This window comes from Lycorma delicatula, chromosome 8 (assembly GCF_047948215.1).
Source record: "Lycorma delicatula isolate Av1 chromosome 8, ASM4794821v1, whole genome shotgun sequence".
Taxonomy (NCBI): Eukaryota; Metazoa; Arthropoda; class Insecta; order Hemiptera; family Fulgoridae; genus Lycorma; species Lycorma delicatula.
In genome coordinates, this window is record NC_134462.1 from 44,266,598 (window position 1) to 44,293,834 (window position 27,237).

The following is a 27,237-nucleotide window of genomic DNA, read 5'->3' on the forward strand; positions in this document are numbered from 1 at the left end:
AAAGTTTTTGCATTTCAAATGTATAAAAACATGTTTTTAGATAACAAATTTTTCTATTTTACATCAAATATTATGAAAATTGCAGGAGGTATGGTTGTGGAACCTGTTTTATTCAATTTGTCAGGTCAAAAACCATAAGAAACCATCAAGTTTACCCTACCCCTTAATTTGGGTTCCTAGAATTTTAGTATTGTTTTGTTTCACTCTTTGCCCAGAAATAAGGATAAGATCTTTCGCTAGCCATAACTTGCTAATAGAGCATTCCAGACCCATGTTTATATGAACTTTTTTCATTATTTTTGCTAACAGAATGAGCTCAGAAAGTGCCAGTAACACTACGTGAATCACTATTTGCATTTGTATGATGTGCATTTTAAAATTTGTATTTTTTGAAATTTTATTATTTTTTGTTTTCTTGTTTTTTTATTTTTATTGTAACACATCACCTATTTAGTTACAGGGATATTACTAATTGTTTTTTATTACGTGGTATTTTCAGAAACTGGTGGAAGCAGCTTATTGGACGGAGGATTACACGATACAACACCAGAAGTTCTTCATTTAATTCTTAGTAATTTGTTATTTACACCTAGTGAACAGTTTGGTATGCTGGCATCATTATTATTACTACTATTTTTATTATTTACTTTTTTAATGAGATAAAAATTGATATAATTTACTATAAAGTTTTCCTACTTTTAAGTTATGTTTTAGTTAGCATGACCTGTTGTGGGTGTTAGGAAGGGTTTTCATAAAAATATTGTCAAACACCTCCCATCCAAATCTATAAAACCTGTGGAAAAAGTAGGTGTAAAAGATTTTTTTTAAAAGTTAATTTAAAAAATATTTAGATAGTGCTTTAATACTATAGTCATTAGCAACTTATTGTCACTTGTATAAGGTTTTGACTCTTTTTGTAGTTTTGACATATAAAACTAAATTTGGATCAGAATTATTGTAATTTTTTATGCTGTGTGGGATCTGGTTCATTAAATTTGGCTTCACTCATTTGAATTTTACCTGTGTTTAACATTATTTTAGTTTTTAAAATTTATTTGCTGATGCTTCACAGTTATCATAAGCAGTGTGGTTACAAGGGAGTCCAAACTACTGTCTTGCTTAGTACACTTCTGTAAGCTTATTTATTAATTATTGAAATTTGTGTATGCAGGTATTTGTTTACTAGTGCTGTGTTGAGATAGTTTTGAAGATAATTATTTTATAAAAATTTTAGGTTATAAAGGAATTAAAAGGTATTAAATATGTTACAGTTAATTTCTTTTAGTTTCAAGTCTTCTTAGCTGCTTTTGCTTTCTAAAGCAACCCCTAGATTTTTATTTTGTCTTCTCCAAGATACAGCACCTCTGGCCTCTCTTATTTCTTCTCTTTCCCTCTCTTAACACTATTTTACTTTATTGTCCCAAATCATGATTTATCTTAAAACTATTTCTTATCCTTTTTATCGCATCTATATTAAAAAGTTAATCGAATATCCTGAATTCATACTATGAGAATGTGAGATCAGCACATTGACACTGGCCTGTATTATTTCAGAACAACTGTCTCCAGAAGAAAAGCATTGTTAAGGTTTGGTAACAAACCTTTGTTCAAAGAAAGAGTTTGGGCAAAGTTTCAAGAAAGGGTTAAAATTATAAAATAGTAAAATTGTTTCTTTCTCAGGTAAGTTTGTTAAATATCTTTATTACCTGATGGTTTCATAACACCTGATTTTTTTTTTTGTGATTGTATTTTGCTACATTGTACAGATTTTACTAAAATCAATTAGAATTGAAGAGAAAAAAAATTAGTTATAATTTAAGACCTCATGTGTAAGGTTTTATATTAATTTTTAGTGCTAATTTTATGACATTCAGTAGGAGTTATTAGCAGTTACTCTCAGATACTCGTAATATATTTGTTCTATTAGTGCGCGGTTGTATGTTCTGTTACATTATTATTGTTATATTATTCACAATTACTTTAAATGAGGTTGAATGCTTCTCGTAAAACACATATCACCCCCAACATGCGTACCCTTCCACATAGACACATATCAGTCTATGTGACATTAGCATGGTATGAAAAATATTCCTGTGCTGGGTATGATAAAGCAGGAGTGGAGCTGATACTCCCATGGAATATTTGTATGGTTATATTTTTTATAACTATATAAATGAGACTAGAGAATATATATTTTAACATTCTAGAGAAATGTTAATAAACTAGACAACATATATTTTCCTACATAAACAGAAAGTGATAATGTTACATGCTATAATTTTATATAACACATGAAGAAGAGGGTTTAATTTTATGTTGTCTTCCAGGAGACATTAAGTTTTCGGCTTACCTGATTTCAGAAATAAATCTTTTACAGTAGTTACTTTATAATTGTTGTTTTTGCTATTCATTTTCAGTTGTAATTTTTATATATTTATATTTTCAGAAATTCTAATGTTTCTTTCTTTCTGTTTTGGAAAAAGGTGTTACTGTTGAAGTTAAGGAAGTTTTTTTAAAGAATTTACGTCGAGACTTTCCTAGAGAATTGGTACCTGTTGTATTGGCACCATTGCTTTATCCTCCTAACCCAGATTTGCCTATGGATAAACTGAATCAAGACTCTTCAACAATGGCTAATCCAATGGTAATTGTTATTAAAAAAAAATTATTCATTTTAAATTTATTAACCGGTGATAAATATTAAACAAACAGTTAGTTATCTACGTTATTAAATTATTTTAATCAATAGTATAAGTAGAATATTAAAAAAAAAATTATGTGTTCTTGAAAATATTTATTTATATATTTTTTTACAGCTAGAAAATTCTCTTGCGGAGTTGATAATGGAAATAGGATATGGGTTTTGTGCTAGTAACGAAACTTGTCGAAATCATTTATTATCATTATCAAATCATGAATTGACACCCTGCACAGTAGCACGTGTCATAGCTATGATGGTTCGTACACATACTGGTTTAGATAACAGTTTTTGGGCTGGAAATACCGATCCAACAGCTAATAAAGATAAGCCTGCCGATGCACCACATCCTTCTTCATGGGCTGTTGATGTATTTGTACAGATGCTTAAAGAATTGGTAAGAACATTTCTTTTGATATATATATATTTTTTAAATTCAATATGAATTTCATTATCCATGATTAAATGAAGTAAAAAAGTCATTAAAAATTTTCTATGTTCATTCTAAAGGTATATTGATCTCAAAGATTTCTAGTGCCTTAAGGGATCTAGTGTACTGTCTTAAACTTATGTTGTTTATACCTGTATTTTGTTACAGTATATATTGGATTTTAACATTTTTGATCTTTTACAGTGTTCTGTGTTGAGTAATATATAATTGATTGAATATTCTATAACTTTTCTTTGGTAATTCTTTAAATGTAAAAATAAATTTTATATTATGTTAATGCAAATTTTTCATTTGCATGCTCAATTATTTTGTAGCAGGTTATAAAATTAATGTATATTTTTCTAATTATGGAGTGTAGAAAGTACTGGTACCTGCCTCCCAACAGATTACTAGAGAGGCCCCTAATTTCCATTTATACTACCTAAAAAGTGTGAGTTGTAATTTTTTTCAAGAGTTTTGTAGTATTGATTTTTGTTTATTTTTAGCTTGAAAAGAGTAAATAAAACTGTAAAGAAAATCATGAAATGGTAAATATTATTAGGTAGAAGAAAACCGTAAATGTTTATGTTAGGAAAATAAGCTAAATTGTGTTTTACATTAAAATCTGAAAGTAAACCTTTTTAGGGATGACAATTATGTGTCCATTGTAATCTTGAAATTAGGTAAAAGTGTCTTCTTTCTTGGAAATTATTGGTGAAAGAAAAACAGTTTTGGGTAATTTAGCATTTTTCTTGGGTTATCTTACAGAGAGAAGATATATACAGGTGTACAGGTGAATTTATCCATATCTGGAATAAAACCTGATACTACATATGAGGGCTATTCAGAAAGTAACTTCCGATCCTTGGTATTGCATGAAAGAGTGGAGATATTGATTCTATTTTTGCACACTTGAGTAGCCCTGTTCAATGTGGTTCTGGTAGTATTATTGGAAATATTGCTTGCTAGTTTGTTCCTATAAAACTTGTTTGAAATGGCTGCTGTCAAAGAAAATTCCACTGACTTGGAAGTGCATGCCATCTGTTTCCTTCATCCAAAAACTTGTCAGCTGCTGAAATTCATCATGAACTCTGTGTAGTTTATAGAGGGAATATTATGATGAGCAACTGTGCGGTGAGACAGTGGTACCATATGTTTTGGGAAAGTCAAACAAACATTCACGACAATGAAAGAGTCGTCACTCAATTTTCACAGATGAATTTGTTGCAAGTATCAATGTGAAAATTTGAAAAAATTATCAGTTCACGATAACAGAATTATCCAAATTTTTTGATTACTTATTATGAGACATTGAAGAAATTGAAAAGGACCATACAAAACAAATGATGTGGCATGCTGAGTTCAGACATCATTTTTCTTCATGACAATGCTCAATCGCATACTGGAGTACACACTCAATGCCAGTTCGACAGTTTCAAATGGGAGTTGTTTAACCACCCTCCATATAGCCCTAATTTGGCTCCCAATTATTATCACCTTTTCCCCAAAAATGAAAAAAAATGGCGGAGCATTTTGGAAATGACAAGGAGTTGAAAAATGGTGTTATTACCCAGCTTAATTCACAGGCGACAAAGTTTTAAGGGTATTTAAAAACGTTTTTACAGATATGATAAATGCCTTAATTTGGACTTTATGTGGAAAAGTATCTAAAATATTTAGTTATAAAATGTATATAATATAGTTTTTTTTTGTCAATGAAGTTTTATTAATAGGGGTTTCCATTTTAATTTAACAAATGATCAGTGCATCACTATTTTTGTTTTTGATGATATTTGGTATATAACTACCCACCTTGTAGTGGCCAAAACATATTTTTTTAAATTTTTTAAAAGAATTTTTCTTGAGTAATAGACTATTTTCTAACTTGCAACAATTTTCTAACTTTTTGGTAAAAACAGCCATTTTCGTCACTTTTTCCATGAGCTTGTAGCATTCTTATTTTATATCTTATATAGGTCATAAAGGGCCTTTTGGAAAGAGTAAAGATGGAACTTCATCTTAGTGTACTCAGAATTCATTTTGTTGCATAACTAAATTGTTATATTTGTTATATTTACTGAAGGTACGTTATATTTACAATTTGTTGTTTTTTCAAATTTTGGCCCAAAATAAATAATAAGCGCTTAGGGTAACAGGCCTGCTTTTTACCTTCTAACTCTTAGGTACTGGTAGTATTTACAAAAAAGATGTACTGTGGCATAAGGTTTTTACCAGTGATATGACTGGACTTCATCCTGTATCACTAAAAGAAAATTTTGAGAGAAGTCTCCCATTACGACGATATATTCACCCTCCAAGTTTTCCTTTTTAATGCTGATGAAATTAACTTGTTTCTTTGCAACAAAATGATGCCTTTTTAGATTATTTAAATATGGAGTAAGTTTGGAGCAAGAAATAAATTTGTTTAAATTATTAAAAAAAATATATTTTGGCCACTACAAGGTGGGCAGTTATCATATGCCAAATATGATCAAAATAAAAAGTAGTGTGGCACTGATAATTTGTTGAATTAAAATGGAATACCCCAATAACGAATTGGAAGTTACTTCCAAATAGCCCTCGGTTATATAACATTCTAACCAATATTTCTGAAATGGTGGCTAATGAATGATATGAAGCACTTTAAAAGATAAAAAAGTTGTTGTTTTTAATTCAGCATTTTGTATTATATTAACATTACATCTAAATTATCTTAATAAAATATAAAATTATACAATCATTTCTCAGAAATTCAACTTAAAAAGTAAGTAATTCTAACTCTAGTAGAGAATAGGTAGAATTCCATCGACAGTGAAATATTTTCATGCATGACCACAAGACATGCATATCAGTTTGCTTTTTTTCTGATCACCATAAAAAGAAGTTCTTGAAAGTGATTAATGAAAGGAAGTTTTGGGTAATCAAGAGTCCCCTTGGGCCTCTTTATTGTGTTTTTGTGTTAAAATTTATGCATCTGTCAGCTGCAACACTTATTTATTATATTTAATCTAATGAAGGTCATTGACAAAAAAGTTTAATTACCATCACATAGTGATGATGGGAATCTGCTTAAAAAACTACTTACTTCTACTGTTGGCATTTCATTCTTACTTTTACTTTAAGCTCTCTTTATTCTCAAGACCCTATTCTATGCTAGAAGGAAGAATTGAATGAATAATTCAATATAAGTATGTAGATGCAATATTAACAGAAGATTGCTAAAGTAAAAATTATATTAACTAGAATAGTAATGGTTAAAGTACTGTTTGTTAAATTATTACACTAGGAATGTACAGAAATGGTGTATAGACTGTAAGAAAAAAATGTATAAAGAAAGACTAGGGTGTTTGTAATTTGGACATGAAAGAAATTTAAATGAATAGAGTGGATAATACAGTAATTAGGAGACGAACAAGAGCAGTAGCTGAAATCAGAAGAATTCAGAATGTAAGCTAAATGACTGCGCGTGATTAAAAGGAGAAATATTGATAGAAATAGATTTTAAAAGATCAGAGAAGGTACAAAAAACATGTTTAAAAAAAAGTGAGAGCTATCAAGAACTTGTAAGTTCAGTTAAAAATATAAGAAAGTGGATATGTGGATAAAGGACCTGTCTCAGGACAGATAGCCTTATGATGACTGCAACCTTCTTGGTGTAGAATTATGAAATTGTAAGTTACTTATGATGACTGTGCAAGATTCTAAGTGTAGAATTATGAGGTTGTAAGTTTGTGCTGTATTTCTCTTTTGCTGAGGATCCAATTATTGTTTCAATATTCTCATTTCTTTGTTAGCTTTGGTCAGCGTAGTTTGTTAAGATGTAAATTCACTGGAATAATCACTATACGTGCACTTTTGCATTCACAACAAATTTCATTGAACCTTTGAAGTCTTTTACATCTCATTCAGTCAGATTAACTAAAAAAGTAAGTAATAATGAAAGTGCAGATTGGTGCTCTTTAAACTACAATATTATTTACTTTTGTACTTAAAGAAATGTTTATATATCATTATTATATGCAAGTATTATTGATAATTAAATTAATTTTTTTCTTTTTTTGTTAGGTTCCAAACTTACAGTGGAATGATGTTATATTGGAGCTAGATTATTCCGATTTTATAATTAAAGATAGGCAGGGTTTAAATTTATTAATTACTGCTTTAAGATTAGGCTTAAATTCACTGACATATCATCCTGAAAGGTTCCCTGTTGAACATTTTTATAGGCCATGGAAACATGCTGATTCTCAGGTAATTTATTTTAATAGTAATGTTTTTCTTTTTTACTGTTTTTTCTCCTGTCTATAAAAGTTTGCATTCTTATGTGTGTCGTATACTTAATACTTTTTTTTATTGTTTGTATTAGTGCAATAATTGTGATTTTATTTTGCCGTTTCTTCTATCTTTAGGGAAGTGAATACAGGTTAATTTTGCTTATATACTTTGTTAACGTATTTTGTGCTTTTGATTTATTTATAATATAAATGTGTCATCTTTGCATGGGCTATCTTAAAGAGACGATTAATTAAAAAAACAAAAGAAAACTTAATATGTCACCATCAACATCCAAGCATTGTATTGGATCCACTAACTTTAAAGTTTATACTCCTTGGCCACCAGTTGATTTTACCACTTGTTAACAGCTGCTTCTTTTTTAGTTTTTCATCAAAATTTCTTACAACCGAAAAACAAAATTAAAATTTTAAATTTTTTAATAGATATAAGTCGCTCAAGAGTTAAGGATCAGAGTGTTTGTTGTATGCTTGAAAACATTCCATCTAAATTTTACCTGAAAATAAATCACAGTTCCAGATTTTGAATGGGTGTTAGTATATATCTACACTATGCTCTTTGTTATGTGTGTTTCCTCTGCTATTTGAAAACATTTCACAGTACCTTTTTATTTGTCAAAATCAGCACCCACTTACCTTCAGCACCTGAATTTTAACTAGTATCAAGTTTTGCAAGTTCAAAAATTGATTTTCATAGTTTGTGGCATTGTTGTTTTATTAATTTTTTAACTTCATAAAATATTAACTGCTAAGGCAAATCTGGCAAATGGTAGACTACACATCAAAGAAATTTGTCAACAAAGTGGTTGCATTGCATTCTATAGGTTTTCCAAATTGCAAAAGAAATTTTAGAATGATCATTCTTTTTAAGATAACTTGTGTGTGCGCATGTATGTGTAAATCTTTAGAACATGTAATATTGGATTCACTGTACTATATAGTCAATACAATACTGCAATGTACTATATAGGATTGTCACTATCAGTATTCACTAATGATTTATTAAATTCAATTTTGAAAATAGATATATACAGGTGAAAAAAATGAGTGTGAGAAATGTAACTTCACTTGTTTTTTAGTAAACAGGCAAAAAACAGGATTCAGAAACACACTCTTTCATGTTTGACTTGTAATTACTCTCTTAAATTGCCAATTAACAGAGAGAACTCTTAATAAAACTTTTAGGAAATTTAATTGTAAATAGAAAAGTGTAAATAAACACAAAGCGAATAACAGTTAAATAAAATGGACTTTTCTTTAGAGCACTGGAAAGCTAAATTTAGCTGGAAAATGATTTTTTATGTAAAAAATTAATAAAATTTACTATAAATTTTTGAAAATGTTTCAATTTACTAAAATGCACTTTGCTGCATGTTTGTTGATTGCTTGTGTTGCTCTTATAAGTTCATCGGGGCTGTTCTTTAACAGCACAAATGCATCAATTATACAGGCAAGTAACTCCTTGGGTATTTACTTTCAATTTATAAACATTACACTTCATCCACCCCCATACACAAAAATCTAGCGCTGTAAGATCTGGTGATCTAGGTAGCCAGGATTGTGGACCTTGACCATTCCATTTATGTAGGAATTGCTGATTTAAGTTGGCAGAAACAATAAGAGAGAAATGTGGAGATGTGCCGTAGTACTTGAAGTGCATCCGGCGTTATGTTGCAAGAGGAACAACTTCAAGTAATGGCTGTAATTTTTCATGAAGAAAATGTAAATACGCCTCACCTGTTAAGTGCCCTTGAAAAATAATCAGTCCAATCAACTAATTATGAATAATCCCACACCATACATTAATGGAGAATTGCTATTGTAAGTTACATTCCACCATTGCGTTAGGGTTCACTTCTGCCTATGAGTGTTGGTTTTTCATGTTATTTGTGCCATCATGAGTGAACTGTGACTTATTTGAAGAGTTGTTGATGAGTATTTAACTCATTGCAGTATATTAATTCTTGGACAGCTGTTATTGTATTTCCAACTTATGAAATAAAAATTTTCCCCCGAAAAAATTAGTCTATATTTTAATTTGATTTAAACAAAAATCATAGCTTTTTTAACAGAACATAAATACACCAATATGATCTTTGATACAGTACTATCCTGTAGTAAACGATTTATTTTGAAACTTCTTTTATTAATTTTCTTTTATCTTTTTCCCCAGTTTTGAAAAATGAATCTGTTACCGATAAAAATCATTTTCCAGCTAAATTTAGTTTTGTATTGCTCTAAATAAAAGTCCATTTTATTTAATTATTATTCTCTTCCTATTTATTTTATTTATACTATTCTGTTTAGAAGTAAATTTCCTACAAGTTTTATTATAGACAATTTTAACAAAGTAATTACAAGTCAAAATGTAAAAAAGTGCGTTTTTCAACTGTCGTTTTTTTGCATTTGTCGCCAATTTTCTAAAAAAAACTGCTAAAGTTGTAGTTCTTAATAATTTTATCAATTTGTCAGACTGAATTTCATATGAAACCATCAAATTAGTTTACATTTTTTCATCCCAAGAATTCCTGTACGGCTTCATTTCACTGAAGATGAAGTTGGCAAAATTTTTCGCCAGCTGTAACTCATTAACGAAGTGTTTACAGACCTGTGTTTAATTTTTTTCTTTATTTTTACACTTAGAATGAGTTGCAAAAGTATCTGCATATCCTGGTAAATCATCCTGTATATATATATATATATATTTTGTGGAACACTGTATGTGTTTGTGATTTATATATATATCACACACACATACAGAGTATTCCACAAGGAAACTGACATAGGTTTATTCCTTTCATCAAAATAATGAAAAAAGTTCACATAAACATAGGTCTGGAAATGCTTTGATTACAAGTTACAGTAGGTGAAAGATTTTGCTCGGAATTCAGCTTCCGCAGTGAAGTGAGGTCGTACTGAAATTTTTAGAACTTTAACTGAGGGGCGAACTTAATGGTTTCTTATGGTTTTTGACCTGAAAAATTGAAGAAAATAAGTTCCAGAACTGTATCCTGAAGTTTTCATGATATCTGAAGTAAAACTGAAAAATTTGTTGAATGAAAAGATTTTTAGGTTTGCAATACAATAACTTTGTTAAATGACTAATAAATGCATATAATTTATTAATAAAACTTTGAGAGAGTGTAATTTTAAAAATAGTGATGTATATAAGTCCAATAAAAATCAGTAAAATTTGATATTTTAAACGTTTATTTGAAGAAGAAACAGAACAAAAAATAAATGAAATGTATTCTGGAAATTTTAGCAATCCATTCATCTGTTTGTACAAAAAAGACAGTTAATAAGCAAATACAGTATAGTATTTAGTTAATTAAATACTTACAAAACAATTTTAAAACATTCTACAAAAACAGCATTTCAAGAATGCTGTATTATTTGAAGTTCTTTAAGTTTATTGAAAACTTAAAGTTGGCAACACTGTTCTTTTCAGAAATAAAATTTGAATTTGAAAGTTATTGTACAGCTGTTCAACAATTAAATGAGTTTCCTTGAAAGTTTCTTCGTGGGCCATTGTATATATATATATATATATATATATATATATATGAGGTGATTCAAAAAATGACTTACAACTTTAAAAGCATATAAAAATTTATTTAGGTAACTTATATATTCAAGTCATATAAGTTATATAGTTGAAGTCTCATTTCATAGCAAAACATATCAAGTTTTGACTCACGTAGTTCATTAGTACCGAATTCGGCCTCTAGCACTGTCACCAGTGATGTTAAAAATTGATACATTTATTAGTGCGGAATGTGCTTGCTGTTTGTTATGATTTCATGATTTGCAGTCAGCAACTGCAGTTCAACGTACAGTAAATGGATATCCATAACTACCATATATAGAGTAGCAAAAAACCTCATGGAATTTCGCAGCACATTCGTGATAGCTATAAGGTCAACGTTTTAGTGCTAAGCAAACGAAGACTCTACAGTCTGTTCTTCAGGAGCCAATATTGTTTATCTGGATATGCTTCAAAATTTTCTACTTCTTCAGTTAGATGATGATGACCAAGATGGGCTCCATTATTATCAGCAAGACAATCACATCACTACCGCCTAGAAGTTCAAGATCTTCTGTATACTTAATTCCCAGGTTGGTGAAGTGGTCTTAAAGGTCCAATAGTATCGCCACCTCATTCCCCATATTTGACCATGCTAGATTTTTTCTTGTTGGGTTTCATTAAAGATGGGGTTTATGTACCACCTTTGCCTGTGATCTTGTTGAGCTTAGATTTCAAATTAATGCAGCAGCTGCAAAAGTAACGCTGGACTAGTTGGTTACAATCTGGAAGGAAATTAACTTCAGGTGGGATGGGATGTGATGTATGTCACATGTCACAAATGGAAGCCATATCGAACCAAAATGATTGTTTGGTGACAAACTTGATGTGTTTGTTTTTCTACGAAATAAGATCTCAGCCGAATATGTAAGTTATTTCAATAAATTTTTATATGCTTTTAAAGTTGTGAAGTCCTTTTTGAATTAGCCGGTGTATATAGATGGCACAGAAAAATGGGGAAATGTTAAATAATTAGAAAAAATGGAGTAAAGTTACTAACCTTTATTTGATGTTGAAAATATGTTCTACAAGAGTGGAAATTTCAATATACATTACTTTTTAAAAATTACTTCACTTAAGTGCTGTCTGTTTTTTGTGTACATATTCAGTAAGTCAAAATTTTGTGTAATATGGTGCAATGAGTTTTCCAGAATGTTGTTGATTTCCTCTTCAGTTTGTATTTTGAGCTGGGCAAGGTTTCTTGGTATAGTATGGTACACAGCGCTCTTCAGATGTCCCAATAAAATGAAGTCATCAAGAAGTCAAGACTGAAAAGTTTAGAGAGACCAGGCCAGCCAAGCGATGTTAGCAGCGCTTGAAATTATGTGGTCCTCAAACAAACATCTTACTGCTGCCATAGAGTGTCGAGCAGTATGTAAGGTGGCTCCATCCTGTTGATACCAGGTTTGCTGAAGGTTAAGATTTGGAAGAGATTGGAGCCTAGGAGCAAAAAATTGTCTCTAGCATGTGAGTATAACATTGAGAAGTCACAGTGACAGCAGAGCCCCCTTCACCTTTAAAGAAGTAAGGACCTATCACTCCAAGACATGAAACTGCACACCATACAGTAAGGTTGTACAGTAAATTGAGTAGAGTTTGTTTGTGCCCAGTAACAGAAGTTATTCATGTATCCGCTTAAGTGAAAATGGGCTCATCTTACATACAAAGATTTTCAATAAAGCTAACATTCTCATTGATTTTATACAACAGTTTTTCACAAAATTGCAGACGCAATACACAATTGTTAAGTTTCAGTTCTTGGACAGTTTGAATTTTATAAGATTGAAATTTCAGATTATGAAAAATTCTTTGTAGGCTCTGACATCGGAGCTCCAATGATGAAGCAATTTTCTGCATCAAATAATGAGGACTTCATACCACTACAGCTTTCATGGTGTCAATGTTTTCTGGCATATGTACAGAAAGAAAACTTGCCCACTAGGTTTTTTGAACCCACCAGGTTGGTCTACTGGGGAACTCATCATCGCAAATCAGTTGATTTTGAAGTAGAGTGTTCTAAAGTTCAAATCCTAGTAAAGGCAGTTTCTTTTATATGGATTTGAATACTAGTTTGTGGATACCAATTTCTTTGGTGATTAGGTTTCAATTAACCTCACATCTCAGGAACAGTTGACCTGAGACTGAACAAGATTACATTTCATTTACATTCATACATATCATCCTCATTCATCTTCTAAAGTAATACCTTATGATGGTTCCGGAAGCTAAACAGAAAAGAAAGGTTTTTTCCAAAGCTGAACCAGTCTCTTCAAAGTTATGAACCCAAGTTTTGATTGTGTGTGAAGAAGGAACTTGACTGCAGGGTGGAATCTCATAGCTTTACTGGAACACTGTGCAGCTGTCATCATGTCAATAAAATGCCCTTACAGCAACCACACGCTCTACATCATTTTACTGCTCCATCACAATTAAATATCTGTTACTGCTCTACAGTTTGTCTTTCTCCCACCTGTGGTACACCTATAGGGCTGCCAACATTAAATTCAAAATTTCCTGTTTCTCTGTACTGCTCTGTATTATTATGATAGAATGTAGCAATTGCTTAATTTAATTAACTATCTTTAAAAAAAAAGTTTTTCACTTATTATATTGTTATTATTATTATATTTGTGTTTATTATTATTATGCTTTTACGGCCAACATGGGACCACTTAAGTCAATTTTAGTTGGATCTTTTCTGAGAAAAGCGTGTTATTTTACTCTTTCGAGCTGCCCAGTATTTCTTCATCCGTTCAGATCTTGCTTTCTTTTCTTCATCCGTAAACACCCTCTTCGTTGTATTTTGTCGTTTGTCTGTCTTTTGTTTAAATCTAATGCTTTTATCTTTTAGCTTTGTAATTTTTCCAGTTTTATTCTGTAGGTCAGTCAGGGAAATTCCCAATTCTTTCATATCTTCTCTAATTTCTTTGATCCATCCTACTTCTAGCTTTTGGAACCAGAGCTTTTCAATGATATTTCTTGACAGTCTTGTTTGCGGTGTCCTTATGAGATGACCGAAGAAAGAGATTTTTTTTTCCGCATAGTATCAGTAACAGGCTCTATTTCTCGATACACCACCTCATTTGGCACAATCCACCATTGGCCTTCTTTTTGGTGTTTTTTATTGATACACGTTCTGACAATTCTCCTCTCTATTTTCAGAATTTTTTCAATTCGGTTTTTCTGAGTGATTTTGAAAAGGGTCTCGCTTCCGTAGGTGACTTCTGGCTGTACTACAGTTTTATAATGTTTAAGTTTTGTTTTAGCAGAAAGGCATTTTTTGTTATATGTTGACCTAGTTAATTTTTGGGATTTAATCATTTTATTTGTCCTGTTTTGCCATGTCACTTTTTCATTTAAATTATAAGTTATTATTTCCCCTAGATATTTAAATTGTTTTACTATTTTAATTTTCTGATTGTTTACCGTAATGTGCTCTATTACCAGAGGATCTATGGCCATTAGTTCAGTTTTTTCGAAAGAGATATGAAGCCCTATCTTTTGTGCTAGGTTTTGAAGGCTCATGATTTGTGTTTTGGCTTCTTGAATATTATTTGCTAAAAGAGCGAGGTCATCTGCAAATCCTAGGCAATTTAGTGTGATGGAGTTTTTCTTAGTACCCATTTTTATATTTTTGGGATTTATTTCATACCATTTTCTCATGACAAATTCGAGGGCGCAGTTAAAAAGGAGTGGTGAGAGGCCGTCTCCTTGCCTCAATCCAGTTTTTATGTAGAAGGGTTGAGAGAGTTCACCTCTGAATTTCACTCTGGACTGGGTATTGGTTAAAGTTAATTTTATCATGTTTACGAGTTTAGGGTGAAGGCCCAGGTTTCTCAGAATATTCAGCATGGATGGTCGGTGTATACAATCATAGGCCCTTTTAAAGTCGACGAAGGTGATTATTAGTTGTTTTTTCCGTCTTTTATATAAGTCCATCATAAGTTTTAGGGATATTATTTGCTCCGGGCAACCTCTCCATGGCCTAAATCCCCCTTGGTATTCCCCAATTATATTTGTGTTATTATATTATATTTTATTATTTATTTAAATTTTTTTGTTATTTATTATAAGTCTTATCTTCTTTATGTAAATTTAGCTTGAAAATTTCCAAATTTACGATTACCTTTCGAAGAAAAATTTGTAACTTAAATATAAGTTACATATTTATTTATTTGCTTTTTGGAATTCTTCAATTCTATTTTTATAATTAACTGTAGTGATCTAGTATAAAATATATTACAGTTTTGTATACCATAGGTGATTTTATGTTTTATATTATTCCTTTTGATTCTTCTTATTGTTATATAATCATGTATTTTGTTTTGAGATCAATCTATTATTATATGTTGCATGTGTTTTATGCTGATGTGAAGTAGGGTTTAAGATGTTATTATAATTTGTGGATTATAGATTTATTGTATTTTAACAGTGTAATTCTTATTGAGCTGTTGTTATTATTTATTTATTAGCATGGAAAGTCGAATAGTTTTTCCAGCTTATTTTTACCAGTAATTTTATTTTTGTTATTATTTCATTTTTTGGAGGATTTATTATGTTATTTTATTATGAATTGTTATTTTTTAGTTGTTTATGTATAGTAATTATATGAAACATATTTTTTATGTACTCATGTACAGCTGTGTAACAAAAGAAAAAAAAAAATATTTATATATTTATTTATGTATAAAATAATATTAACTTTTCATTATTTCATAGACATAGTAGGTTGTAGCAGTTGGCAACAATGTTTATGAATGTAGTTTTAGATGTTTTAAATTTATTATCATTCCAGTTGGTAGCGAGTTGTGTTCAAGTTTTGTGGTTGTTAGGGTTTATGTGTTCTAAATTTTGAAGTTTTTATTAATTTATTTTTTGTTTAATGTAATTGTAGAATTTTGTACTGACTGATGATGCGGGATCCTGCGAAAGTCGACTTTTGGTATTAGTTTTCTGTTATGTGTTTGGTGGTTATTTTGTTTTTAATTGAGATATATAGAATTATACAAAATAATTTCCAGTATCCCACATCTTCAATTGGTATTAAATTCTATATCTACATTGAAGCATATTCTTTTAATAATTTGTCATTTTATTTGAAATTGTTTTCTATTTTGAAATTTAAAAAAATTATATTTTCTTTTATAAAAAAAAAATATGTTAATTTTGAATAAAATGAATGACAAATTATTAAAAGAGTGTGTTTCAATATAATAGATATAGAATTTAATACAAACTGAAGATGCAGAATACTGTGAAAACCAGTTGTTGGAAATTAATATAGTCAGTTTAACTTATATAATTACTGTAATTTGGTGGTTTATATTTTATACAATATTAAAATTTATTAACACAGTGGTCAATTTGTTAATGAATTGACTATTTAATTTTTTATTTTGTTAACTATGACTACATTAGTTATGAGCTTAAAACTTCTCTCAGCATTTTTTAACATAAGTTATTTATGAATTTTTGGCATTTTATAAATCTGGTATAAACTTAAATAAATCTTTGACTATAAATCTGGCATAATTTGACATTACATCCTTATTTTATACCATCCTTTATACTTAGAATGCTGCTCCCTCAGACAATCAGAGTGGTGTGAATAGGATTGTATTTTTGTAGAAAGAAGTTTAATCTTAATGAAATTGTATCATTTGAATATTTTTTTATTTGTATTGTTAAACATTATTTCAATACCTGCCAACAGCAATAGGTCAAGTATTGCTGGTGGCAGTTACTGAACTTGTATTTGTTTATTTTGTTAATTATATTATATATTATAATATTAATTAACTTGTATTTTTTATATTAATTAGCTAGCTTGTATTGTTTGTAATGTATTACAATCATATAAGTAGACGTAAAGCTGTGTTTGGAATTATTTACTAAACATTTATATTAGACTTGGCTTTATAAAGTATGACAATTCTACTGTATTATTTGAAATTGAACATATCATTCATAGGCAAATATTTCACTACATTGTCATTGAGGAGAACATTTTTTGAAGTATTTGATTAAAGCAGACATATTATTTAAATTGTATCAACCTGAATTATTAGTTTGGTATTTTTTTACAATGTGTATAAACTATATATTGTGTGAGGTTTTAGTTAAGTTATTTGTTTTTTTCATTAAGATAATTTTTTATTTTTCAGCTGTCATTATTTCAACAAATTTTAAAAAATCTTGATATTTTTTGTTTTACGGATTATCCACACCACTCAGTTAGTGTTGATATTTTAAAAGCTCCACCAGAAAATGACAATAAGGAAATAGCTGTTTGGTAAGTGTGAGTGTTTTTTCTTCTTTAAACAGTTTTCTTTTTTTAACTAAACATTTGTTTTAATTAGCAAGATGTTTTATTTTTGTAAGTTTTATTATTATCATCAAGCAAGCAAGTTATATTAATCATAATTAGATTATTCATTATGTGATGCAAAGAATTGACTTATTTTATTTGTTTAAAGACTAATGATATTGGAAGTCTATGTGAGAATAAGTAAGCTCAAAACATTATTATATTTTAGGTAAATATCAGTGCAGTTATGTATGTATATACCAGTTGGATTAATGTCGTTTGTAAAAATTTAACTGATAAATTTCTAAATTGTATTTAACAAACTGTGATTAACAACAATAATTTAAAAAAATAATTTACATTTGTTTTTAGTTATGTTATTGTGATATTACATATACTTTTATAATAATAGTTATCATTATTTTATATTAATTTATTTTGTTTGTTTCATTTCAGGCGTTCATTAGATCTAATAGAGACATTAATGTGTTTATCTGAACGAGGTTTATTCTCACAAGTTCAAGAATTATTAAAAGTTCCAATGCAGCATTGTCCAGATGTTCTTGTATTAGCACTTTTGCAAAGTAACACACCTTTTTCAATCTTTCGTCAGGAATTACTTAGTAGCTTAATGCCAATTTTCCTTGGAAATCATCCAAATTCAGCTATAATTTTACATCATGCGTGGCATTTACAGGTACTTAATGTATTTATTTTTTAAATAATTCAAACATACTACCTGTTTGATTTATCAGTTATGAATAAATGAGTATATATTATGATAAATCAGTATGAATAAATGAATCACTGTTAGTAATGAAACAGAATTTGCCACTTAAGGGATACCTTTTGGCTAAATAAAAATGAGGACAGATTTCTGCATCTGGTTAAATACTTGTTTAATATAGTGCAACTAGAAGGAGTTATATGTCAAAAATTGTGCATTATTATTTTTTATATTAAATTCTACTATATTTCATTAATCAGAAATTAAGAATAAAGACTTTTTTGTGTTTATTCTTAATATAAAAATCTTTATTTTTGATGTTACAGTCAAAAATAAAGATTTAGGTCTAAGGTCTCACTGAAAGACATCTTTCATATTAGTCATTTCTGTCTGGCTATTCAGTGTTTAAATTAGTGGTTCATTTATTAATATGGGTGTGTTGGGGAATTATTTGTTATAATAATAGATATTTGTATTATACCTTTTACCTTTCATCTCTGTAGATGTTAAAAATATTTTCTATGGTTGTGTAGTTATTTAAAAGAATCCAAACATCCTCTTGTATTATTATATTTGGTTTTAATTTTCAGTTACTAGGTAGAACCATGTTGACTAGAGAACACTTGGTGTTTTGCTTTTTTCTGCAAAAAATTATGTTTCACTCTATTGAACTGGGATCTGATCTTGAAGAGCAAATAATGCTACCTTTCTTGGAAATTAACTTGTTATAAAATATCTATTAATATGAGGATAAGTAAAAAATTAAAGGGTAGTTTTGATTTCTCTGCCATTCACATGTATGGCAGCAATGATTATTCTGCTATAACTCATAATCTCTATCAGCCGTTCATTGAAAGTATTGTTTCATTGTTAGCTATTTGTGATTGTGTTTAAAATGATTGCATCAAAAAATAAACGCGAGCAGTGATACATTTCCTCAGTTCAGAAGGGGTGAAACCAGCAGAGATTATTCGTCGAATGCAGCAGCAATATGAAGAAATTTGTTTTAGTGGAAGCAAGTTCTACGAATGGATTGATTGCTTTAAAAATGGTAGATTTCTCTCTGTGATGAACAGCGGCAAGGTAGACTAATGACTATATTGAAGCGGTTAAACAAATGATTCTTTGTAATTGATGAATTACAGTTGATGACATTGGAAGTGAGTTGAATATAAGCTATGGCTCAGAATTTTCAATCATTCATGATTCTTTAAATTTTTGAAAAGTCTGTGCTTGCTGGTTCCACATCAGTTGACCAGCATCCACAAAGAGAATCGTTTAAAAATTTCCCAGAAGCTTTTGAAACGTTACAAAGATAAAGAAGACTCATTTCTTAACCGAATAATAACTGTTGATGAGACATGGGTCCATTACTTTCAACCTTAGAGTTAAGTAACAAAGTTTAGTGTGGAAACATCCATCTTCCACGGCAAAAACATTCAAAACACAGATGTCTGCAGGAAAGGTGAGTGATGACGATATTCTTGATATGAAGGTTCACTTCTGGTCTACTTCATACCTAAAGGTCAATCAGTAAACAGTGACAACTACTGTGAGCTACTGCGTTTACTGAAGCAAAAAATCAAATCTAAAAGATGTAAACTTTCTAAAGACATGATTTTGCTTCAGGATAATGCTCGACCCCTCATATGGCAAAAAAAACCCAAAAAAAAAACAGTCCTTTGCCTTCAGTATCTTGGTTTTGAGCTGCTGGACTACCTTCCATTCAGTCTGGACCTGGCTCCAAGTGATTTTCATATTTTTCACCCATTAAAAGAAGGGTTGCGAGGGAATCATTGATCTGACGAAGAGGCCGTAGAAGCAGTAAAAAATTTTCTGCACCCCGGACCAAAAACTTTCTTCCAGGAAAGAAATCAAAAGCTCATTAAAAGATAGCATAGAAGTATAGAAGTAGGAGGGAAATTATGTTGAAAAATAATGTATGTATCATTTGTGTAATTACAATTAAATATATTGATTTTTTTATTTGCCCTTGTAGTTGTTTTAATAATATCTTTAAAAACAAGTATTTTCATTCACTTCTGGAAATTCCACACTTCTGCAGAAGTGCTGAATGCACATCAATAGAATGACAGTCAAAAGCCTTTGACTTTAGGGCATATAACTCAATGTGATGACACAGCAAGTGGCATTTTTATCTTGACCTTAAATAACAGATAAAGCTTATTTACACACTAAGGAATGCGTGCTAAGGAATACTTTCATTTTTCCAGTTAAAAATTGTTATCGTCCTCCAGTTACAGGTAATTTTTATTATAATTCATTCATTGAATATTTTCAAAATTACTTGATCATTCAGTTTGGTTCTTCTATCTCTAGTGTGAAGGATGGAAGGACTGATAGTGTTCTGTGAAGATTCAAACTATGAAAATTTAAGAATTACATGTTAATAAAATGAATGATTATGGCTTTATATGACAAAGCAGTTCTCATAATCGTTTGAGTTTCTTTTTCAGGATCCTATTTCTTCAAAATTCTGGACCTAAATGTTAGTTGAGTGAGATAAAAGGTTCATTCATTATCATAACATCTTAATTTAAATACTGTTTTGTTTTAGTAAAATTTTTGGTTGTAAAAAGCTTGCTGTTCACCACTCCAAATTTGTGAAAGCTTAAATGACAAGAGTATAGAGTATCACAGTAACAATTGAGTCCGCCAATTCTCTGGGGCTACCATTAAAATTATTGACATTATCTTATCAATATACTCAAGTATAATTTTGAGTTTATACCTGTCAAGTAAGATCTAATTTATCCACCTAAAAAGAAAAGAAATTTACAAAAAAAAAGAAAAGTTTTTTAGTAACTTTTAGAATTTTTTTTAGTAACATTTAATTTTATTTTTATTTGCAGAATTTACATGTGAAGCAGGTTGTCATGCACTCAATGGCAGAATGGTATTCGAGAGGAGATAATGATCAAACTAGGTTATCAAGAATATTAGATGTTGCACAAGATTTGAAGGTATATAATTAATTGAATTATTTAAATTCTATGTAAAGTTATTCTGTATGTTTTATTTAGAATTTCATGGTTAAGTATATTATTTTTAGTAATTCTATTTTTTTAAGAAAGAGAATTGTTTAAATTTAATATGTGTTGCTTTACTTCCTAAATAAATTTTGTGAAATATTAAGTACTTCATTTGCATAATAATTTTATTGTAATTTTATTGATGATATTTTAGTCTTTAAAATTAAGTGCAACAAATAACTGTACTGTAAATTCTTAATTTTGTTTGATATTCTATTAACTTACTCGAAGCTGGTAACTTGGTTCTTGTTTATAAGAGTTAGCCTTTTCCGTAATCAGGTATTCATTTATTTACAAACAAGTAATTAGGTAACATGGAAATTCAGATCGTTCTTCATATTTATTTATTTTTTGGTTAAAGAAATTAGGCAGAAGCTTTGATGCTTGCATGTGGAATATGGAAATGGAATTTTGTAGTGTATGAAAAGTGCCATTCTGACCAGGATTCAAACTCTGGACCTCCAGATGAAAGACCAAGATGCTACCACTCTGTCATGGTGATCTTATAGCTATATTTATCATTTAAATTTGTTTTAATTCTTTTTATATATGATTTTCTTGTTAAGCTCACAGTTTCTTTACCATTAAAGGATTTTTTTACACTTGTTTTTCCTGTTTGTTTTTTTTCACAACAGAGTTTTGGCAGAACTCTGTCCAGGTATCCTTTCTGACAGTAGCCAACTGGAGAATTCCAGCAGATCTGACAAAATTAGGATTGCACTCTCCATTTCCTGTCTGTGAATGATGATTGGTTATTATTATGTTCCGATGGAAACATATATGTTAGTTTGACAAATGCCATTGAAATAATATGATCTGGAATGAGCATGTACCTAGACATTATAAAATATTGATTTATAAGCAAAGAGGAAATGTGGACACTGAAAAATAATCAGAAAACAAATTAGATGCAATAGAAATAATAATCTTGCTTTTAGTAAGAGGAGGGACAAAGAGGGAGAGAGTTAATTAGTACTATTGGAAAGATAGGATAAATATAAAATTTTTGGATTTTGAAAAGAAACTGAATAAGGTGGAGATGTATTAAAAGTTTGAAGGAAATGGGATAGGAAAAGGAGGGAACTATGAATTTGAATCAGAAAAATAAAACGCAAAACTGTTAACGAGTGCCATTGACAAAATTAGAGACACCTGATTGAGAATTTTGTTAGGAAAAGGGAAAGTGATTGGAAATGGATGTGAAGAGGGAAATGGAATGGTAGGCATACTTTGATTTAGTTATACTTGATCCATCTAATATACTCAGAAAAAGGAAAAAGAATTATTGGAATTATAGTCCTTATAGAATTATTGAATTTCTTAGCAATGCAGATTATCTATTATAATGACTGATGAGTGATAATGTTAAACACTGATCATTGGGAGTTACCTTATCATTGATCATTAATGGGTAGCATTAATAATTAATTAATTCATGATCACTCGCTATATGGGGAGTGATATAATATTGGGAGTGTATTGCCATAAGAACTTAGATTTAAACATTTATAATTCACTCAGTAATGATAACCTGCTGAGGAGGACCTATCAAGCAGATGAAAAAAAATTCATTGGGTTGGCAGTAGCCTAGTGAGCATGTATGCAGGGCAATTCTAAGTGATGGACTCAATTTTATAACTACATATTTCCTGAACTGTACATTTTATCTGATTGATCTATGTAGTAGTTGAGAGAGTAGGTCCATAAGTTTCGAATAACGTCGCTAGAGCGCATGTAGTTGCCTAAACAACCTCTAGAGTGCTTGCACCGCCATTATGTGTCACTTGTGAGTAAGATGGCTACAGTGAAACACAAGGTTTTCTGTGTTTTGAGTACGGCAAATCTCAGTTGGCAACTGTAGTGCAGCGTTCATTTCACCTCTGATTTAACATTAACCCTCTGACAAGGAGGCTGAAACCTTGTGTTGCTGAAATGGTGAAACCCTATGTCGGTTTCACCAGTTTGGACAAACAGGGTGTTTCTGTAAAGGCAAGAGCATTGGCCGACCGCATGTGGCAGTGAACATGAGACGAATTGAAAGTCTTGTAGAAGCCCAAGAAAGTCAATCATAAAATGAGCAGATAACTTGGAATACCTCAACCAACTGTCTGGTGTATTTTGAAGCATCATTTATTTTTCAAGTCACTCTGCCTACAACTTTTACAGGCTTTTGCGGACAAACCAAAGCATGTTGAATTTTGTGATCAAATGCTTGAAAACATGGACGATGATACTTTTCTTACACGTTTAATTTTTAGAGATGAAGCAACAGTCCACCTCACTGGAAAAATGAAGAGACACAATGTTCACAAATGGGATTATAAAATCCCATGACACACTGCAGTATGAGAGGTACTCCCAAGATTAATTTGTTTTGCGCTGTATCATAAACAAAGGTTTATGGTCCATTCTGTATCATAAACAAAGGTTTATGGTCCATTCTTTATTAAAGAACACACAGTTACTGGGATAACATACCAGGATGCACTGTAAAACTGGTTTTTCCCTCAACTAAATGAAGATTCACAAGACTTCAATTTTCAATAGGATGGAGTTAATTACAAGAATTCCTCCTATTGGCACCTATATGTTCAACATTGTCTGAATGAATTTCTACCCCCAAAGATGGATAGGTTGCATCAGGAATGATGACCTAGCTCTTCAGTTCTGGCCTTCAGAATCATCTGAACTCAGGCAATATGACTTTTTCTTGTGGGGGTTTGTGAAAAATGCAGATTACATACCACCTTTAGCAAAAAAATCTGGCCAATCTGCGGAACCATATCACAGCTGCAGTGAATTCAGTATCAAGATATGCTTCCTCACATATGGGACAAGTTCAGATTCCACTTAGATGTGTGCCGTGCTGCTGGAGAAGACCATTTGTGAATTGTATCTGTAAACTTTATTATGAGTATTATCAGATGTAATTTACTTCAGATTTGTCATTAGTTCTTAATTTGGAATACAGAGTTATGAAATCGAGTCTATCTTTTTGAATTGCTTTATATTAAAAAATATGTATGAATTATAGTAAAAGAAAGTTAGCACCTAGCATGTAGATTACTATATTAAAATATGTTTTTAATAATTAAAAAAAAATTTAGCAAACTATTATTCATTATTGTCATTTATTTTTACAGGCACTTTCATTATTGTTAAATGCTCAGTCATTCCTGTTTGTAATTGATTTGGCATGTCTTGCTTCAAGGAGAGAGTACCTTAAATTAGATAAGTGGTTAAATGATAAAATAAGAGAACATGGAGAACCATTTGTTTCAGCATGTGTAAAGTTTCTTCAGGTAAGTTTTTTTTTTATATCTAGTTATTACTTCAATTTTTTTTAAATATTTGAAATATTGTTATCATTGATTGATATTAAACATTTGTTTCCTATGTGAAAAGTTTTATATAATCTTTTTTAGTCATCGTATTATGTAGAAATTGTACTGACCATTTCTTTACTTCTGTAAAGTAAACTTTCTACACATATAAAGTCAAGAACAGGTTATGAAAAGTATGTTGACAGTTTTGTTACATTCATGTTCTGAGGTTTTCTATATTTATAAAGTTATGTATTTTTCCTGTTACAGAGACGATGTCCTCAAATTGCTGGGGGTATTGTAAAAGAGGAGACATTACCCAAGTCAGCACAGTTACCTCCTGAAACTCTTACTACTATGGTTGTATGTTTACAAACCTGTACTGGGTTAGTAATATATTCCTTTATTGCTAAATTTAGTTTTTGGTAATTATTACAAAACATTTATGTTAATTATCAGCAAAATCCTCCTTTGATTCCTTTTTTAAATGGCTTCAACTATTTTGCTCATTAACCATTAATTAATATGGCAGTATCATGAAATTAAATTGCTTTCAGTGTTGTTTCACTTTGGTAATGTACAGGAACGAAACAGACCTATTAAATGTGGCTTCAGCCTTTTCTGTTTTATCCTTTATATATTAAAGTGTCAAGATACTACTAACTGAGACATTCTAGGCATTTTGGAATCATAGAATTGTAAGTGATGAAGTTTATTAATGTGCCCAGACCTTAATTTTTTTAATTTAAATAAAGTTTTTATGAATATGAAGTTAGAACTGTGATTTTCTTTTCACCAACTATTGAATTTTGTACTTAATGTATAGTGTTTTTCTTTTTAACGCATATTAGTTTCTGCCATTCTTTCCAAAGTACCTCCTGTTAATCACCATGTCTCTTTAAAACTAGTTTTATTAAAACATTTTTAAAAACAAAGATTTACAAAATCAGCATATAGTACTTCGTTGCAATATATCAGATGAAGTGAACTCGGGTACCCTTTCTTCTTTTCATATTACTCTAGTGTGATTATAAAGCTGCTGAGTTGTATACATCTATAAAATGTACTATAAATTAAATTTGTTTTTAATATCTCAAACTCTAAAAAACCAAAGTAAGTCACTTAGTGAAAAATTATACAAAAATCTACCATCACTTCTTAAATTGGTGAACTTCCCAGTTTAAATTCAGTGAATTTAAATTATGACAAACTTCCTATATCTGTGTAATAAATGCACATCAAATTTTCAGTATTTTTAATTATCACGCATTGGTAGCTAGCTACAAACTATAAAGATTGTGAAAGTATCACATTGTTCAAACATTTCTGACAAACTGTTAAAAAACCGTCAAAAAGTTATACTTTTAATAAAAATAAAAACTGTACATATTAGAAATACATTAATTTATTGCTAATTAAATATTTCCTTATAAAGTTTTTCAACTTGTCTTTTAAAACTTAATAAAATATTTTTGTAATGTTTTTTATATTGCTGATTTTTTTTTTACAGAAATGTTCAACAAGAACTGTCTGATGCAATTGTAAATATGGTATCAAACTGCAATATATTATTAAGTACCAAACCTAGACAACCTCCTTCAGGTGTATTAAGAGCACATCGTTCAATGGAACCAACATTTACACCATTTCCAACACCACAAGTTGACTCATTAAATAATCTTGGATCAACATTAGCCGGTATGAGCTTAGGCGGCCCACCAAGTAGTTCTGCATTTACAGTACAAGGGGCGCTCGGCCCTCTTGTTTCTACTCCTGGATCTCCTTCACGGATGATGGGTCCTTCACAGTCACCTGCACCATTTCCTATGGGTATTCCTTTAGGCACACCAGGTCCTCCACCATTGGTTTCTAGTGTTGGTGTGCGAATGGGACCACAGCAAAATGCTCTTGAAAAACCTCGACTAGGTATGTTCACATATAAATCTTTATATTTAAAATTTTTTTTACACTGATTATATACAAGTATAATTTGTTTCTAAGTTAACTTTATCAAAGAAAAAAACAATTTTTAAACCATTGTCTGTGTATTGTGGCAGTCATAGTAGTTCATATTTTACTAGCTTTTGGAATGTGAAACCTGAAATAAGGTTCAGTGGGAAAACTCCCACTTCAAAATGATTTAATACTGTTCTTTTAGTACAGTTTTCCTGCCCTTTATTGTACTAGACCTCTCAGTTATGATTTTTTTTTTTTGAGATATTGTGAAAGATATTATCCAACATGAAACTAAAAATATTGGAGAAACTGAAAGAAGCAATTCAACTGGTTTAAAAACAAAAAAAAATGTTCAAATACTTATTGAATAGGTGCTTTTAGTTTTAAAGAGTGATTTGTATAAAGGGGAAAATAGTTGATAAATATATTACAAATTTTGCTTAAATTTATTATTCAGTGGATTATTGCTTTTGGTTCATCCAGCCTGAACTAGTTGTAGACAGTTTGACTATACATTGTTGACCAGGAGATATTTTTGCATTCATTGAATTGCAAGTGGTTATTTATGTATATTTTTTTACAGATTTTTTAATACTTTTAACTAATTTTGTTATTTGTAGAATAACTTTTTATAATATTTTATATTGGTGAAATTATTTTCATTAATTTTTTAACAGGCGAGATATCAAATTTATTCCCTGATATGCCTGCACCAGTATCTAAAGAAATTGAAGATGAAGCAAACAGCTACTTCCAGCGGATTTACAATCATCCACCACATCCTACGTTATCAATAGATGAAGTATTAGAAATGTTAAAATCTTTCCAAGATTCACCTCATAAGAGAGAAAGGGTAAGTATTTTT

The 27,237-nt window shown here is 30.1% G+C and overlaps 1 protein-coding gene across 1 annotated transcript in view; it reads left to right on the plus strand.

Moving 5' to 3' along the window:
- Not1 (CCR4-NOT transcription complex subunit 1) overlaps nucleotides 1-27,237 on the plus strand; it is a 143,798-nt gene that overhangs the window by 22,490 nt on the left and 94,071 nt on the right. The window contains exons 4-14 of the mRNA XM_075374038.1: nucleotides 500-604; nucleotides 2,484-2,644; nucleotides 2,817-3,095; nucleotides 7,194-7,379; nucleotides 17,171-17,298; nucleotides 17,770-18,010; nucleotides 20,914-21,024; nucleotides 24,237-24,395; nucleotides 24,687-24,802; nucleotides 25,927-26,342; nucleotides 27,050-27,225. Of these exons, the coding sequence (XP_075230153.1) occupies nucleotides 500-604; nucleotides 2,484-2,644; nucleotides 2,817-3,095; nucleotides 7,194-7,379; nucleotides 17,171-17,298; nucleotides 17,770-18,010; nucleotides 20,914-21,024; nucleotides 24,237-24,395; nucleotides 24,687-24,802; nucleotides 25,927-26,342; nucleotides 27,050-27,225 (2,078 nt within the window). The remainder of the gene's footprint in view (nucleotides 1-499; nucleotides 605-2,483; nucleotides 2,645-2,816; nucleotides 3,096-7,193; nucleotides 7,380-17,170; nucleotides 17,299-17,769; nucleotides 18,011-20,913; nucleotides 21,025-24,236; nucleotides 24,396-24,686; nucleotides 24,803-25,926; nucleotides 26,343-27,049; nucleotides 27,226-27,237) is intronic.